The sequence below is a fragment of the Megalopta genalis genome, chromosome 1, assembly GCF_051020955.1.
Source record: "Megalopta genalis isolate 19385.01 chromosome 1, iyMegGena1_principal, whole genome shotgun sequence".
Lineage (NCBI taxonomy): Eukaryota > Metazoa > Arthropoda > Insecta > Hymenoptera > Halictidae > Megalopta > Megalopta genalis.
The window spans coordinates 30193544-30207983 of NC_135013.1; the positions used below are offsets into that span (position 1 = coordinate 30193544).

The window sequence follows — 14440 nt, forward strand, 5'->3', positions numbered from 1 at the left end:
ATCATCGGGCATTACGCGTGACGTCTTCATCCGACTCGGCGACTCGCGGCGACTCGCCGCAGGAATTTCGTCGCGCCGTCACGGAACTGCTTGCCACCGGTGATAATTGGTGTTTTACGCCGCTTCGGTAATTAACGTTCCCCCGTGTATCCACGAACAACTTTCATGGCTGATAAGTTTGAGGATTACGCGTCGACGGGCCGCATCCTCCGCGAGGTAGCTGTCGTAAACCGAGTAATTGAATCGACTGGCCGTCGGAGATGCTTCATCGAACCATCTGAACTGTGTTCCACGCTATTATAGAACGTTCGCTCCTATCGTTATTATTGGCAGCGAGATTTTAGTCGGGAACGGAGGGGCGGGGGAGGCAGAGGGATCCAAGCGCGCGCCGGAAAATCGCAGCTCACGCTCGCGGTGTTACTATAAAGTCCGATACAAATCTCACTATACCGGGGGGAATCAGAGTGTGAAGCTGTTCTCGCGCGGCGATTACCATTGCAGATGAAACATACAAATCCTGCTGCTCTCACTGAACTAGTATACATCATAATGAATAGTTCTTTCAGCTGGTGGCTCGCGAGCCCTGGCACCACCCTCGTCGACTGCGAGGTTTCAGAATTTATGATGTTCATTCGCTGACGCGCTTTTCACTTGGCCGATACAATTAAAACGTGTGGAATTTTACGATCCGAAAGTCTTTCATTTCATTCCGTATCGCGCGCGCACGATTCTGGCGCTTCTTAGACGCTCTAAGTCAGTAATAATCGACACGTTGACGCAACCTCCGAGACGGTGGAGCACTTTAGACCGCAATGGTTCAAGGCTCGAATATACGATCCACTTCTGAGATGGCAGATATTCGCGATATCTCACGGAATCCTCTTTCGCGGCGGCTCAACGGATTACAAGAGCTTAAACGAGAACAAAATAGAATATCTTTGAGGATCCCACGGGCCGAGTCCGCGGGGTTAAAAGCGACGATCGCCGCGGCTAAAAATAAAGGGGTATTTAAATTCCGCGAGACGTTGGCGGTGCGAGGGGGTCAAGGTTCACAGTGATCGGCGTTGTTGCGACGACGTTGCCCGGCTCTAACCCAGACCTGTTAGCCGGTAGCAGGTTGGATCGAATCAAAGGTAGCCGCATCCAATCGAGGCCAAAGACGCGAACCTTGCCTCCCGGTCGCACGGTTGCGGTTTTCCTCGGAACTCCGGCATGCCATTCGGATTTCCCTCGGTTCTCCCACGCGTTTTGCATCTAGGATTCTACGGACTACCCGCGCACCGATCTACGCGTCATCGTGCCTCGGTCTAAAGATGGTACGTCGACGGCGGCGTCGATCGAGGACGGCCGATCGACGAGATTCCCCGTTTCATCGTCCGGCAGTTTCGCGGGCCGGTGACGTAATCGCCGGCCACGTATCGATCGATCGACCCGATCGGTCGGCCAAATGAAAGGGAGACCTTCGGAGGACCGTGTGACCGACGTAATTGTTCGATCCGTGGCGGGTTGAACGCACCGCGGGGAATTTCGATCGCTTTCGGACGATCGCGCCGTTCGGACCGTTCGCCCGATCCGGAGGATGCTCGCGTTACGAGGGGACCTTTTACTGTTAGACGTTGCCAGCCGGCTGCCATTTTACGACGCCGAGCGTCTCTTTCAGCGGATCGTAACGCGGGCCAGCGCCGCGAAATCTGCGGAAAACGTAACGGGATCGGTGCGCGCGAGCTCCCGATCCGCGCGATCTCTTCCGCTCGGATTTCTGCGCGCCGCGATTCGCGGGGCCGTTGCGCGAATTGTTCCCGCCGCGAGCTACGACTTCGCGGAACCGACTCTGCCGGAGGATTCGCCGTGGCCGAGAGGATTTCGTTCCGCTGGAATGGTAATCGATGGGCGTAGTCCGGCCGCGCAAATGATTTTTTTCACGCGCTGCGAGAATCGTAACGATTATATTGACCCGAGGAACAAACAGCTTTCCGCGCATGGTAATTAACGCCGCGAAAATTGTCGGATGCGGGGCCCCAATCTTCGCGATAATGCACGGCCAGAACGCTACAATCAACGGACGGTAATTAACACGCTCCGCGTGTGTACCGTTCCGTTTCGTTTTTAGACCGAGGCGTGTTTTTGTTGTCGATGACTGCGTTAAACGAAAGGAAACGCTCGTTTGTCGGTGTCGTCATCGGAATTTGTGATTTCGTTGAGCTGTATAACGGGTGCCGTCTTTTTTGCGTTGTAGCCGGCATGAAAATGGAATCTTTTCTCAAAAAAAAAAGAAAAGAAAGTATGCGAGAAAGGCTCCGTCGATGCGAGCAACGAACGCAGACAGAGGCAATATAGAAAATTCATATGAATAATGAATGCACGGAGTTGGCAAAAAGCGGCGTCACCGCTTCTCTCCGCGTTTATGTTCGCCGGTATTAGAATATGGAAAGCCGAAGGTAGCAATTACGGACGGTGCAAACATACGCGCGCGCGCGCGAGCTTCCACTTTTTAGGCTTCATCGAACATTTATTCTTGCGGGTGGATAAGAGTAACGAGCTACATATAATTAAATGAAATAACGACGCCTCTCGATAAGAAACCGGGAGAGGGCGATCATCGTCCTGTGTCCAAGGCTGTCCACAGAATTAATTCACCTGAAACAACGAGGAGATAAACGTTTCATTAGCATTCGTCGGTGACGCAAACCTCGTTAAACAATAGCCGCGAGAGTTTCGGTTCGCGGCCGCTTTCCATGGAACTGGCGGTCTTTGTTGTTACCATTTTCCGTTTCGAACGCCGGGAATCGATGTCCTGCTATACGTATATTAACCTAACTAACCGTATAAAGGAGCGCTATGGTGCCTAAGTTGCTAAGGAATAGCGACTCCGATAGTCTCAAACGAATGTTTCGAAAATCAACAAATTACCTGTTTCAAAATTTACTTTTCTTTATATTTTTGTATTCATTTTTCTGGTAAAAATAATAACAAATCGTACGCTGTTCGTTATTGTGAAAATATCGAATCGAGTTGCTTTTCAACACTCTTGCAAAACGAAATTACTCTCCGATCGACCCGATAAAATAACATTTAAAATATTTCCAAAATTAGAACATAGCGAGAACGGTATCAGGAGTGAAAGGTTTAGTTATGTTTGTCTTCCCACCGTGTGTAGTCATCGAATCAATGTCCACCGTTCGTGCAGCCGATCGAAATCGAAAAGAAGAAAGTGGTCCCGCGGTGCCGAAGCGTTTGGCGCCGACATGATGCAACGCGGATGCGAGGATGGGAGATGATAAGACGGGACACGCGCGTCAAGAGGAACGGCAAAGCAAAGCATAAAAAAAAGATGAAGCCGAAATGGACTCGATGGTCGAGCAGGGGCGATGAGAGAGACCCACGCGTTACGCCAGTTTCGTTTGTACTACAGCAAACCCGAAGGACTTTCACTTTGCAACGAAATAATTCTGTCTCGCCTCGCGCTCGCCGCTCTCTCGTTAGCCGGCGGTGGGCGTAAGTTTTAGGCCCGAATCGCTCGCTCGCTCTGGCTTTTATACTTTGTTGATTCATGCCGGATGTTGCCACAGGCGAGCACGACGGACGCCGCGCCGGATCGTGCTTAGAATAGGAATTTTCTAACGTGCTGCAAACCGCGAGGCGAGACCAACACGGTTCGCACGAGCATCCCAACTTCCTTCTCCTTTCTCAGCCGGCTATCTGATCAATATGCAGAAAAACCCGAAGAGGGTCAACAGCCACCTGCTTCGGGATCCCGCAACGGCTATCCACCGAGAACTATCCGGCTCGATTATTAAGTTGCGGAGTTTGCCGCGAGATCTGCGAGCATCCGAAGCGGTCGCGGAAAACTGCACTTTAACGGACTTCCTCTCTCGTTCGAGACGAGTTCGGAAGCTGAACGCTTCGTCCAGCGGAAAAGGTTTTCCGGAACAGTTTTCTCAGAAAGGCAGCTTCGAAGTCTCCCGTCGACCAACGATCGACGTTGTTAACAAATATTCGTTCTCGCCTACAAAAAAGAAAAAAATGTGAAGTTTTCTCAAGGATCGTGCTTCATCGAACGACAGCTTCGCAGCCCTCCGTCGAACAATAATCCCAAAAGAAGCCTACAGGTGTTTCGCGTGCACGCGGATGAATATTTTTCGCATAAATAAATGCGATTCGCAGATTATAGATTACGATGGGAGGGAGGCGTGTTTTCGCCGGCACCTCCGTAAGGATCGCATGTTTAACGACGTTTTAATAACCGGTGATCCAATTAAAACCCGCGAGTAATCAGAACGAGGCCTTAATGCCGGGATGCGATCAATCATTAGGAGCGAGGCTCGGGACGTTTTCATTTCAGAATCATTATGAAATGACGCTAATTAGTAAGCCGCGGTTCGTTGGGACGTGGACGCGCGGGCAATTCGTCGTGGAAACGCCGCGCGAATTACACGAACCACCGGCTCGATTATGTCAAATCTCTCGGAATGTCACGGCGCATTTTATTTGTCCTTTCGTTATTTTATTAGCGGCGCGGCCGTCGCCTTCTGGCCTGTGATTACATTTGAACCCAATCATCATCATCCGGCAGGGTAGATCCATTTCGTCGCTGCGTTGCGGCGGCGGTGTTCGAAAAAATTTACGGTCTTTTACGAGCTGACAAGCTGGAAACTGTAAATTATGAGAAAAGTCGTTCCGCGGTGTTAATAAGCGGATTTCAGATGTAAACGACCGACCGTATGCAGAAATTCATATCAGCCACTTTGTCAGATCAGCGCTCGATTACCAGTGTTTTCAGGCTAAATTAACGAGGTGTAGACGCGTATGGACAGATCGCGTGGTTCTTTTTGTTTCTTTTTTTCCTTCGTCGCGAACACATCGAATCCGCAATTTGCTTAGAAACGCGCGTCAAATTTTCGTTTACGCGTCCGAGTAATAAATTGAATGTACCGGGATGGTAAATAGATACCAGTAATTCAAGATTAACTCTGGTCACAGGCAGTCTCGTTTGCCCGATAATATTATACGCGCAGAGCTCCTCCTTTGGATCTCGGACGGTGACACGGTGTAACTGCATTTTCTCTTTCGCTGATCAACCGTGCCCGTTTCACGCGACAGAGACGAACGTCCGCAAGAGAGAAAGCACCGATGTTTTACCGTTAAATGGCACACACCGATTAATAAATATTCATACGGTTGCGCACAGGTGTGCGTGCATCTCTGCGTCCCGCGGCGGTGTTTCGCCGGCGAAAAGGAGTCTAACGTAATAATTAAGGCTCCGTTTCAAGCTTGACGTCTCTCATTAAACGGTATAACAGTATCTTTCCTCCCCCTAATCGCTCGAACTCGGCGTTCCCCACGGAATTAAAAGAGAATCGGCCGTCATCGTCGAATTCCTCGTTGCAGCCATGGTCACGAAGCGGACAGAAACCGCCGTGGCCGCCCACGACAGGATTAATTCGTCGCGTTAAGCGTGCTCGAGCGTTATGAAACGAGCGCGAACGATCCGCGAGCACCTTAATTAGTCACGAGAAATCGTTTCGGGGTGCCGGGAATATTCCGAAGCGGCACGCGCGGCCCCTAATCTCGACACGAATCGGGACGCGTGGGTGGACGGGAACGGAGAAAAAAAAAAGTACGAGAAGAGAGGACAGCGGGACGCTGCGGCGAGATGTACATCGTCGTATCTAGACACTTTCACGGCGCAAGCTTCCATAAACTGAGACGGCCGTGGGCGGCCAGATAGAAAAGAAATCCCAGGAACTAGGCACGCTGTGCTCGGCCCTGCCGCAGGATCGTTATCCTTGATAGAGCGACGCGTACGTAGACGTCGTGATAATTAAAGCGGACCGGTTAAGTCATCGGCAAATGTCTACACGTTCGACCGGTGTCGAAATCGCGAGTGGTTCGTTCGATTGTTGCTGGATAAATATGGAGGGAAATCGGGACGAGCGCGCGGACTTCGATCTGTATCGATCCGGGGTCCTTCGTTGGTCCTTGGTGCCAGCTAATCGAGCCACGAGATTAACGCCGACTAATCTGACAAAGAGCTGTCGTTCGTACTAGCCGGAAATGGTTACTCATAAATTCGATTTGCAATTTCCGTTTTTATTACGATTGTTTAACAGAAAACTAGTCAGCTAATTGCAGCGAACCGGCCGTGATACTGCGAGAAATGTTTTTTGGTTGCAGTTGAAAAATCTTGGAAGACTAAAATGGAATTACGAACGTTGCGATCGATTAACCTTGGAACGATTAAAAAAATCGTGAAGTCCAAGGTCGTTCGAAGGCCGTGCCGTTGTACGTGGACGAATGTATGCGGGACAATCTTGGCTGTAACGCAACGCTATTACACGCTTCTCTGTAAAGATAACGTGGAAAGATCGACCGAAGGGGAAATCGACTCGCGAAGGGCTTTACAATGATTCCGTGAATTTATCATAAATTTAGCATGCCGTAATTTCAGATGATTTTTACGTAGATCTCTTTGTGCTTCTGCAAATAGGAACGAGAATCGAGAAGAAAAGAGATCTTCTCGGTCGACAGAAACGATCAATTATCATAGTTGAAATATCGCCGATATTTATATAGGGTGAAGTGGTGCGATCGAAGCGAAACACCGCGTATATAAATCAGCCGATTATTTAAAAATCGGTGTGTCTGGTATCGAGGCCATTGGATCGCGAGAATTTGGAGTAAAGGCGACTCGCGCGAGGGATCGGAAGTAGGCCATGGAAAATCGGTACAGCGAATTCTGCATAAGCCGTCTCTTTCTTCGCGGTTTTGCAACGTCGCCGGTGCGTGGGAGCATCGCGTTATTGGCACCCGGGGGGGCTTCTACGCGCGTAGATGCACGCGTGTCGGCCCGACCTGGCGTGTGTGCGTCGCCGACTAATTGATAGGTTTTGTCATCGTTTCCTTCTGTCTCTGCCTACCGTATGATATCATTGACACCGTAACACATTTATCGTTGATACCCTTACCGAGCAGCGTCGGCCAAGATGCGAGCAGCGCCGGCTAAGATCCGAGCAGAGCGCCTCGGAGCGCTATTCCGAGCCGACATTTGCATAAAATGACCGCGTGTGTCGAACGGCCGTCGCCGCGGCGCGGGGGGTCACTTGCAGCAGTTGCAGTAGTTCGAACGACTCGGATCTCTGAGACCATATACAGCTGATGATTCCCAGGCGGTGAGGATTCTCGAGCGGATCGGCGCGCGTGAAATGTCTGCGGAACGACGCGATTTCAATTTTACGCAGGAATCTCGATCCTTTTCGAACGAGTTACCAGCGGTATCTCACCTTCGAACGCGAGCTTGTAAGGCGCGTTCTCGCGCGGCGAGCCTAAATGATAGAATTTTTCTCGAGAAAATCGTCGACAATGCGACGTCTGAATTGTCCCGCGATGTAAACCGACTATAAATTACGTTGTACAATCTTTTGTATCGTTCCTTGGACAATGCGTGCGGCTGTTATGCGACAGAGGAGACGGAAAGTTTGCGAAACGTTCTCTTAAAGTCAAGTAGGTTACGCGTTGGAATTATAGTAATGTCTCCCTTACTGACGCTCAGATTCCAGTCCACTAAAATGGATAATTTGGGAAGAGGCGATACGATTATTCGAGCCTTGCGGTTTATTTTTATAATTACAAATTGTCAACAACTATAAAAACGAGATGCAAGGCACGAATAATCGTATCTCCTCTTCCACGAATTGTTCATTTTGTGACGCACAATCTGAGCGTCAGTTAGGGAGACATCGCTGTATGTCTTCTCTCAAAATAGTATGCGAAAGATTGGAGAAATTAGTAATAGTACATCCCAGTGAAATGTTCTCACAGTTTTTCTCAAATCTTGTGTCACGAGATTCTAAAGAAATTCGCATATAATCCAGCGATCTTCTCTCAGATACAATCGATCCATTCATTCTTAACCAACCTGTCCACCAAATCCAAGATGTATCGTAGAAGTCCACATCGTTTTTAATCGACATTAAATTACGTAACAATTTAAACTCTTTGGAGCCTTAAAAAAAGGTCCGTCTTAACGCCAGAGATTAACGTAGTTATTTCTTATAGTTGTTCCCAAATATTTGTCGAGCGTGCGCGTGAAAGGTTTCCGAAAACGTGGACGATAGAAATCGTTGGCGGCGACTAGCGCGAGTCTAGCAGATGGAATTCGAGTCCGGGGTCGTTCAAAATTCACGGTGCGGCGTTATTACGACAACGTCGTCCGCCGTCGAGCGTTTCCGCGAGCGTGGTTCGCATGAAATTGCGGAAACGGCGGCGGGCCGGTATCGATGCATCTGAAATTCGCCGGCGGGACAGTTGGGGTGGCTAATTTCCGTGACGAAAATCCGGCTCGCGAGGGCGAGGACTGGTCTAGCCGGATAGCCAGCTGTCTAGCCGGTACTTGCCGAGGAGTTAAGGGTACAAGAAGGCACTGCCGGCCGGCTCAAGCTGTTGCGGAGGGGCAGGAGGGCCACAGGTGCATCGCACTCGCACGCCCTCCTTTATTACGTTCCTCCGCGTCCTCCGTCCTTCTCTTTCCCGTCCTCTTTCTCGCTCTTCGGGCCTTGCGCTCGTTAGTGACGGGCTCAACGCGCCTCCAGTATCACTCGAGGCAGTACCAACGATATGTTAAATAATTTCATCCATTCGTTTCCACGAAATCAACGCTCCCCTCTCCGACCTAGACCCTCCATAATACTTTCCAGCTTCCCGAAAACTGTCTCGAACTTTATCTGTTTAAGATTTTATCAAATTATGATAATAACAATTATTATTATTATTAATATTGTTATTACAAATATTAGTATTATTAATAATATTATTACAAGTATTATTATTATTAATATTATTATTACAATTATTAGTACTAGTAATAATATTATTACAATTATTAGTATTATTAATATTATTATTACAATTATTAGTATTATTATTAATATTATTATTATTATTATTAGATCTCTATTGCAGCGAGTTTCACCTGTTACCATTCGTTCGCGTTTTCCTTCGTGTCCGCTCTTGTCAGCACGAGCATCTCCTGCCGTTCTAAATTTGTAACACAAAAGGCACGGCTCGTTAAAATATCGAAATGAATAAATAAACAAATAAAAGCCGAGTATACGCACAGCTCCGAGTGGAGGGTTCCCCCTCGAAAGGAATTTACTATGGGCTCGCCACACCTCCGGGATCGGTTGGTACGGTCACGACTGCAAATTGCACGGATTTATCCATATTTACGATCGTCTTCGGCTTCTATTTCGACATCGGTTCTCCCGGCGTGCCGAAATTTATGCAAACGCGAAATGGTAACGCTTTGCCGTCGAAGACATTGCGGCGAGCAGATTCCATCGACGGCCGCAACGACGACGGCTCGTTCGTTGAAAGTAAAAATCGAAACATCTGTGCGCAGGAGAAACTCGGCGTCGCGTTGGCAAACGCAAGTGCGCGAACTCGCCAGGGTCTTCTACGGTTGTTCGCAACGCGCGCGTTAAATTGATGGAAATGGGTCGAATAAAAAGGCAAAATCCATGGTTTCTCCCATATCGACGACTCTCGTTTTCCATATCTTCGATATCGAAGACTGTCCAGAACACCGGCGATATATCTTTATCAAGATCAAGGCTGAATCGTTCGAAACCTGTGCGTACGTTCCCAGCTGACGGTGTTCGTTCTTGCCCTGTTGCGCCAACAGTTCCTTTCCCTCTTCAACATTTTCCTCCGCGATCCTCCGCCTTCCCCTCCGTCCCGCTCTCTCTCTCTCTCTCCTCCCGTCCCTCTTCCTTCCTTTCTCCTCGTTTTTCCCGACTTTCTGCGTTCCTCTCGATCGTTCTGTTAATTGTTCTTCTCTTTTTTCCTTTCGGCGTTCCATCGCCGAGCTCTTCCCTCGCTCCCTCCCCCCGGCGCGGCGTTCCCGGTCGCGGTTGCTCGATTCCGCTTTTTCCTCCTCGCCGTCTTCTTCTTGACGAATCTTCTTACCCGCGCTGCCCGTGCACAGTCGTTAACGTTTCGCGGCGCGGTTGATCGCCGGGCTCCGACTTATTGTGCGACGTGCCAGTTCCTCCGGTTGCGTAGCATGCGTCCGTTCGACCGTTCGCCATAAGCTGCGCCGCACGTAAACGCGGCTTCCGCGAATCGCGTGCACCGGTGACCCTTGAAAATCATGCTTCCGGCGCGCCGTGAAATCTTGGGAGGGGAACCCGGGGAGCTCGCAGACTGGTCACGTTCCAGGACATATCTCGAAAGGATGTGTATCCTTTCCACGAATAGCTAATTCACAGTTTCGCAACCTATTTTGCGCCACTGCCCCTCCCCCTTCCCCCTGCAAGAGGTTTCTTTCCCCTATGCGCTTGCTTCGGGCGAGCATACTTTTTTTTTTATCAAACCCTCTGGCCATAGGGTGGTTCTCTTTCGTCGAATGACCAAACGTTTTAGCGATCTTTGAACTGCACTTATCAACGCTTTTTTACACGAATGAAAATGGCTGCTTCGAGTTAAATGAAAAACGAGTACGCTCGAACCTTGGTTCTGCGTGTCCAGTCTGATTTAACATCGTAATCTTTCCATCGACGGCTGATTAATGCTATTATATAATTTATGCGAGGTCTAATAAGTGGATGTCTGAATGGATCTAGCCACGGGACCGTAAAACATATCCGACAATGGAGGGTTGAAGCAGCAACCGGAGCAGAAAATAGACACTTTACTAGGCCCCGTTCATACGAAAAATCAGCGAGCTATGGAAAGAGGATTTTGGGAAGAGGTGATACGATTAGCCTTGCAGCTCGTTTTTCTAACTGTCGACAATTTTGTAATTATAGAAATAAACCGCAAGCCTCGAATAATTGTCCAATAATTGTCGAAAAATTGTCCATTTTCGTGGACAATCCGAGCGTCAATTAGAGAGACATTACTGTATAGTAATTTCTTTCTAATTCGCGCTCAGATTGCGCACAAGAATGGACGATTTTGGAAGGGGAGATACGATTGTTCGAGCCTTGCGTCTCGCTTTTATAATTGTTGACAATTCGTAACTATGAAAAAGAGCTGCGAGGCTCGAATAATTGTCCAATAATTGTCGAAAAATTGTCCATTATCGTGGACAGTCTGAGCGTCAATTAGAGAGACATCACTGTATAGTAATTTCTTTCTAATTCGCGCTCAGATTGCGCACAAGAATGGACAATTTCGGAAGAGGAGATACGATTGTTCGAGCCTCGCGTCTCGTTTTTATAATTGTTGACAATTCGTAACCATGAAGAAGAGCTGGAAGGCTCGAATAGTCGTATCTCCTCGTCCTAAATCGTCCATTTCTGTGCACGATCTGCGCGCGAATTAGGGAGAAATTACATTTCGTTCCGATCCAGTCTACACGACACCGACGTGTCACGGGAAAGGAAAATTTCTATCCGGCATTGCCGACGGTGTCGAATGTCGACGAATTGAAGACGAAAAGAAACGAAACCCGCAGTGTCCAGTTCGCGCTTCCCCGTTCCCATTCCACAGCTCGTTATGCAACATTGTCCGCGCAGCTTCTTGAATTACAAAACACCGGGCGACCAGACCAGGAAATTGGGCCCTTCAGAGCCCGGGCTATGGTAAGCCGATACAGTTAGGTTCGGGCTGGTTCGTGAGGGGTTCGGAAGTGGCGGCGTGCTGCCGGGACGCCGAACAGGTGTCCCGGGTGTGTTTGCCCTGTTTCGCCGGGCAAGAACCAGTCGGCTTCTTACGGCCGCGTCAGGTCGGCGGATTTTTCGTCGATTCGTCCCGCAGGGAAGTCGGCGTATTCTGCGAGATAATCCGAGCGTAATCTGGAGCGGCGCGGCGCGTACGACCAAAGATCTTATTAAAACCGTGCCGGAGCGGATCGGGACGTCTGTTTGCTCTCCTCGCGAAGGGCGCCCGCTCGAGCGAGACCGGCGTCGAAGAGCCGGTGATGTAATTGGACGAACGTAATTCCGGAAACCGTCGAAAAACCGTCGGGCGTGTTGGTGTCGTAACGATAATCGAATTCCGGACGCGCTTCGTTTTTGCCGTCGCGTCGCGGCGTCGGCTCGTCCGATTGACATCATTATGACCGCGATGCGGTTGGACCGAGGTGTGATCGATCGTTCCTCCGTTCTGTTGCAGTCAAGATGAAACGTCTTTGGCCGTTGGTGGTCTGGATACTTCTGTCCTTGTGTCCGGTGAGTATTATCGGCGACCGACGAACGTTCCCGCGTGGTAACGATGTTCTGTTTGCGACCGTCAAGGCCGAATCACTCAGAGGAATCAGCCGAGGATCCAGGAGAGAAGTGTTCTTCCTGAACTTAGAGGACGGCTACTTCGGCTGCCAGGTGAACCAGTCGACGGACGTGATACAGCTACTCAAGTTGTCCAAGTTATGCGACACCAATCTCGACTGCTACCAGGGCACGGACGAGCTACGCGACAAACTGAAGTGCACAGGTGAGTCCGCCGGGGATCAGAAAACCCCGGAAAAATGGTAACCTGTCGCGTCGTTCTTCCCGGTACCGTTACCGTCGCGGCCCTTTTTCGCGGCATCCCGTTGTTCCACGGGCCAATCGCGATAAAGATCAAGACCTACTTCTTTTTTGTCGGCGCAAAAAGCCTCTCGAAATCGCCAGCCTCTGGAATTCGCTAATCGGAAACTCGTTCTACGAATTAGGCTAATTTATCGGACGAGACGTATTAAGTTTTTCAGTCGAACATAAACCAAATAAAAGAATCGACTTTAGATTTATCGAATAAGCATATTGAGTTTTTTATTCGAACATAAATAAAATACAAGAATCAACTTTATCGAATAACATATACTAAAATAATCGAAATAAAAGAATCGACTTTATATTTATCGAATAAGCATATTGAGTTTTTTATTCGAACATAAATAAAATACAAGAATCAACTTTATCGAATAACATATATTAAAATAATCAAAATAAAAGAATCGACTTTATATTCATCGAATAAGATGTATTAATTTCTTGAATTCGAAAACAAGCAAAATAAAAGAATCGGTTTTACATTTATGGAATCAGACATATTAAATTTTTCTGTTCTTTTATTCGGTTTAGTTTTCGAATAAAACTAAAGTCGATGCGTCCTATTCGATTAGTATAAAGTCAATTATGCCCGAAAACAAATCGAAAGCGCGGTAATTGATCAGCCAACAGTAATCGGTTCCGCTGCCTTATCTTTAGAACTAACGGAACGAAATGATCCGTACGAAATGTTGATCATCGAGCGTCGCGCGGCGTTTCTGCGTCTCCGTCCCTCGATCTGCGACATTGATTTTTATTCGCTTCCCATCGTGATCGGCCTTCGCGGCTCTTTTACGCAATCGCTGGGAAACAAATTACTCGCCTGGTAATCGACTAGTCTATCGACGAGCGTCTTCCGCCGCCGCCGCCGCCGCCGTCGCCGCCGCGCCGATGACTAAGGGGATTATCGTCGATCGTTTACCCACGACCAGATCGGAATTGATTTTCTTTTTTGTTCCCGTCCAATTAGATGACTGCACGAAAGAGGACGGAACCAGGTGCCTGAACGGCGTCTGCTTGGACTCGGTCTGTCACTGCAACGACGGTTTCGGTGGTTGCAATTGTCAAGTGCCAGGTCAGTATACTCGAACGATCCACCGTCCGGCAATGTTTGGACACGCTTCGAAATATGTAAATTATTCGGTTGCTCCGAAAAAATCTACCGGTTTGCCGTGCCAATGCGCGCAGTCGATGCTAGAGCTCGAAGGCGGCGTTCAAGGTCGTTCTCGCGCGATCGATCTTCGCAATGAATCGAATCGTTCACTGCAAGACAGAATTCCAATGATCATTTATTTTTCGAGGCACGCGTGTCTAAACGTTCCCAGACAGATGAAGCGCAATCATCGTTATCTGGTATATCGCATAAACCGGCGACCACAGTGTAATTCTAAGCGTCGGCTCTGCGAGCGGCGAATTTACCGAGCCGCGAAGAAGGATGCGTGTAATGGACACGAGAAACAAGAAAGGCAATCACCGAACAAATAAGAATATTTCCTCGTTTCCTCCTTCCTGTGGTTTTCACGGCTTCATTCAGCAGCCAAATCAACGGTTTCGAATGACCACTCGAGTGTATCCGGAGGGCAGATTGCCTGCACTGCCTTCAACCACTTATTACCCTTACTCCTTTATAGGGAACCTCTTTTTTTCTGGGGGAGTGTTAACCACGCTGAGATACCGTTAATCTCTACGACCGGTCGGCGACAATACCCTTTAATACGGACTCTGTTGCAGACGAAAACGAGTGCAAGTACCGACCCTGTGATATATTCGCGCACTGCACGAACACCCTCGGTAGCTTTCAATGTTCCTGTTTCCCCGGCTACCAAGGCGACGGTTTCCATTGCGAAGGTATGTCCGATTCACCGTGCTCACTTTGCAGAAGGTACCACCGGCTCGAACGATCTAAAAGTCGC

General features: G+C 48.8%; 1 protein-coding gene across 4 annotated transcripts in view; it reads left to right on the forward strand.

The window, feature by feature from the left end:
- The window catches only part of dpy (fibrillin-like protein dumpy), a 123312-nt gene that overhangs the window by 17299 nt on the left and 91573 nt on the right, over positions 1–14440 (forward strand). For all 4 annotated transcript variants that reach the window (XM_033466094.2, XM_033466095.2, XM_033466097.2 and 1 more), the window contains exons 2-5: positions 12115–12170; positions 12237–12432; positions 13498–13602; positions 14259–14375. In XM_033466094.2, coding sequence (XP_033321985.2) covers positions 12115–12170; positions 12237–12432; positions 13498–13602; positions 14259–14375 — 474 coding nt within the window. The remainder of the gene's footprint in view (positions 1–12114; positions 12171–12236; positions 12433–13497; positions 13603–14258; positions 14376–14440) is intronic.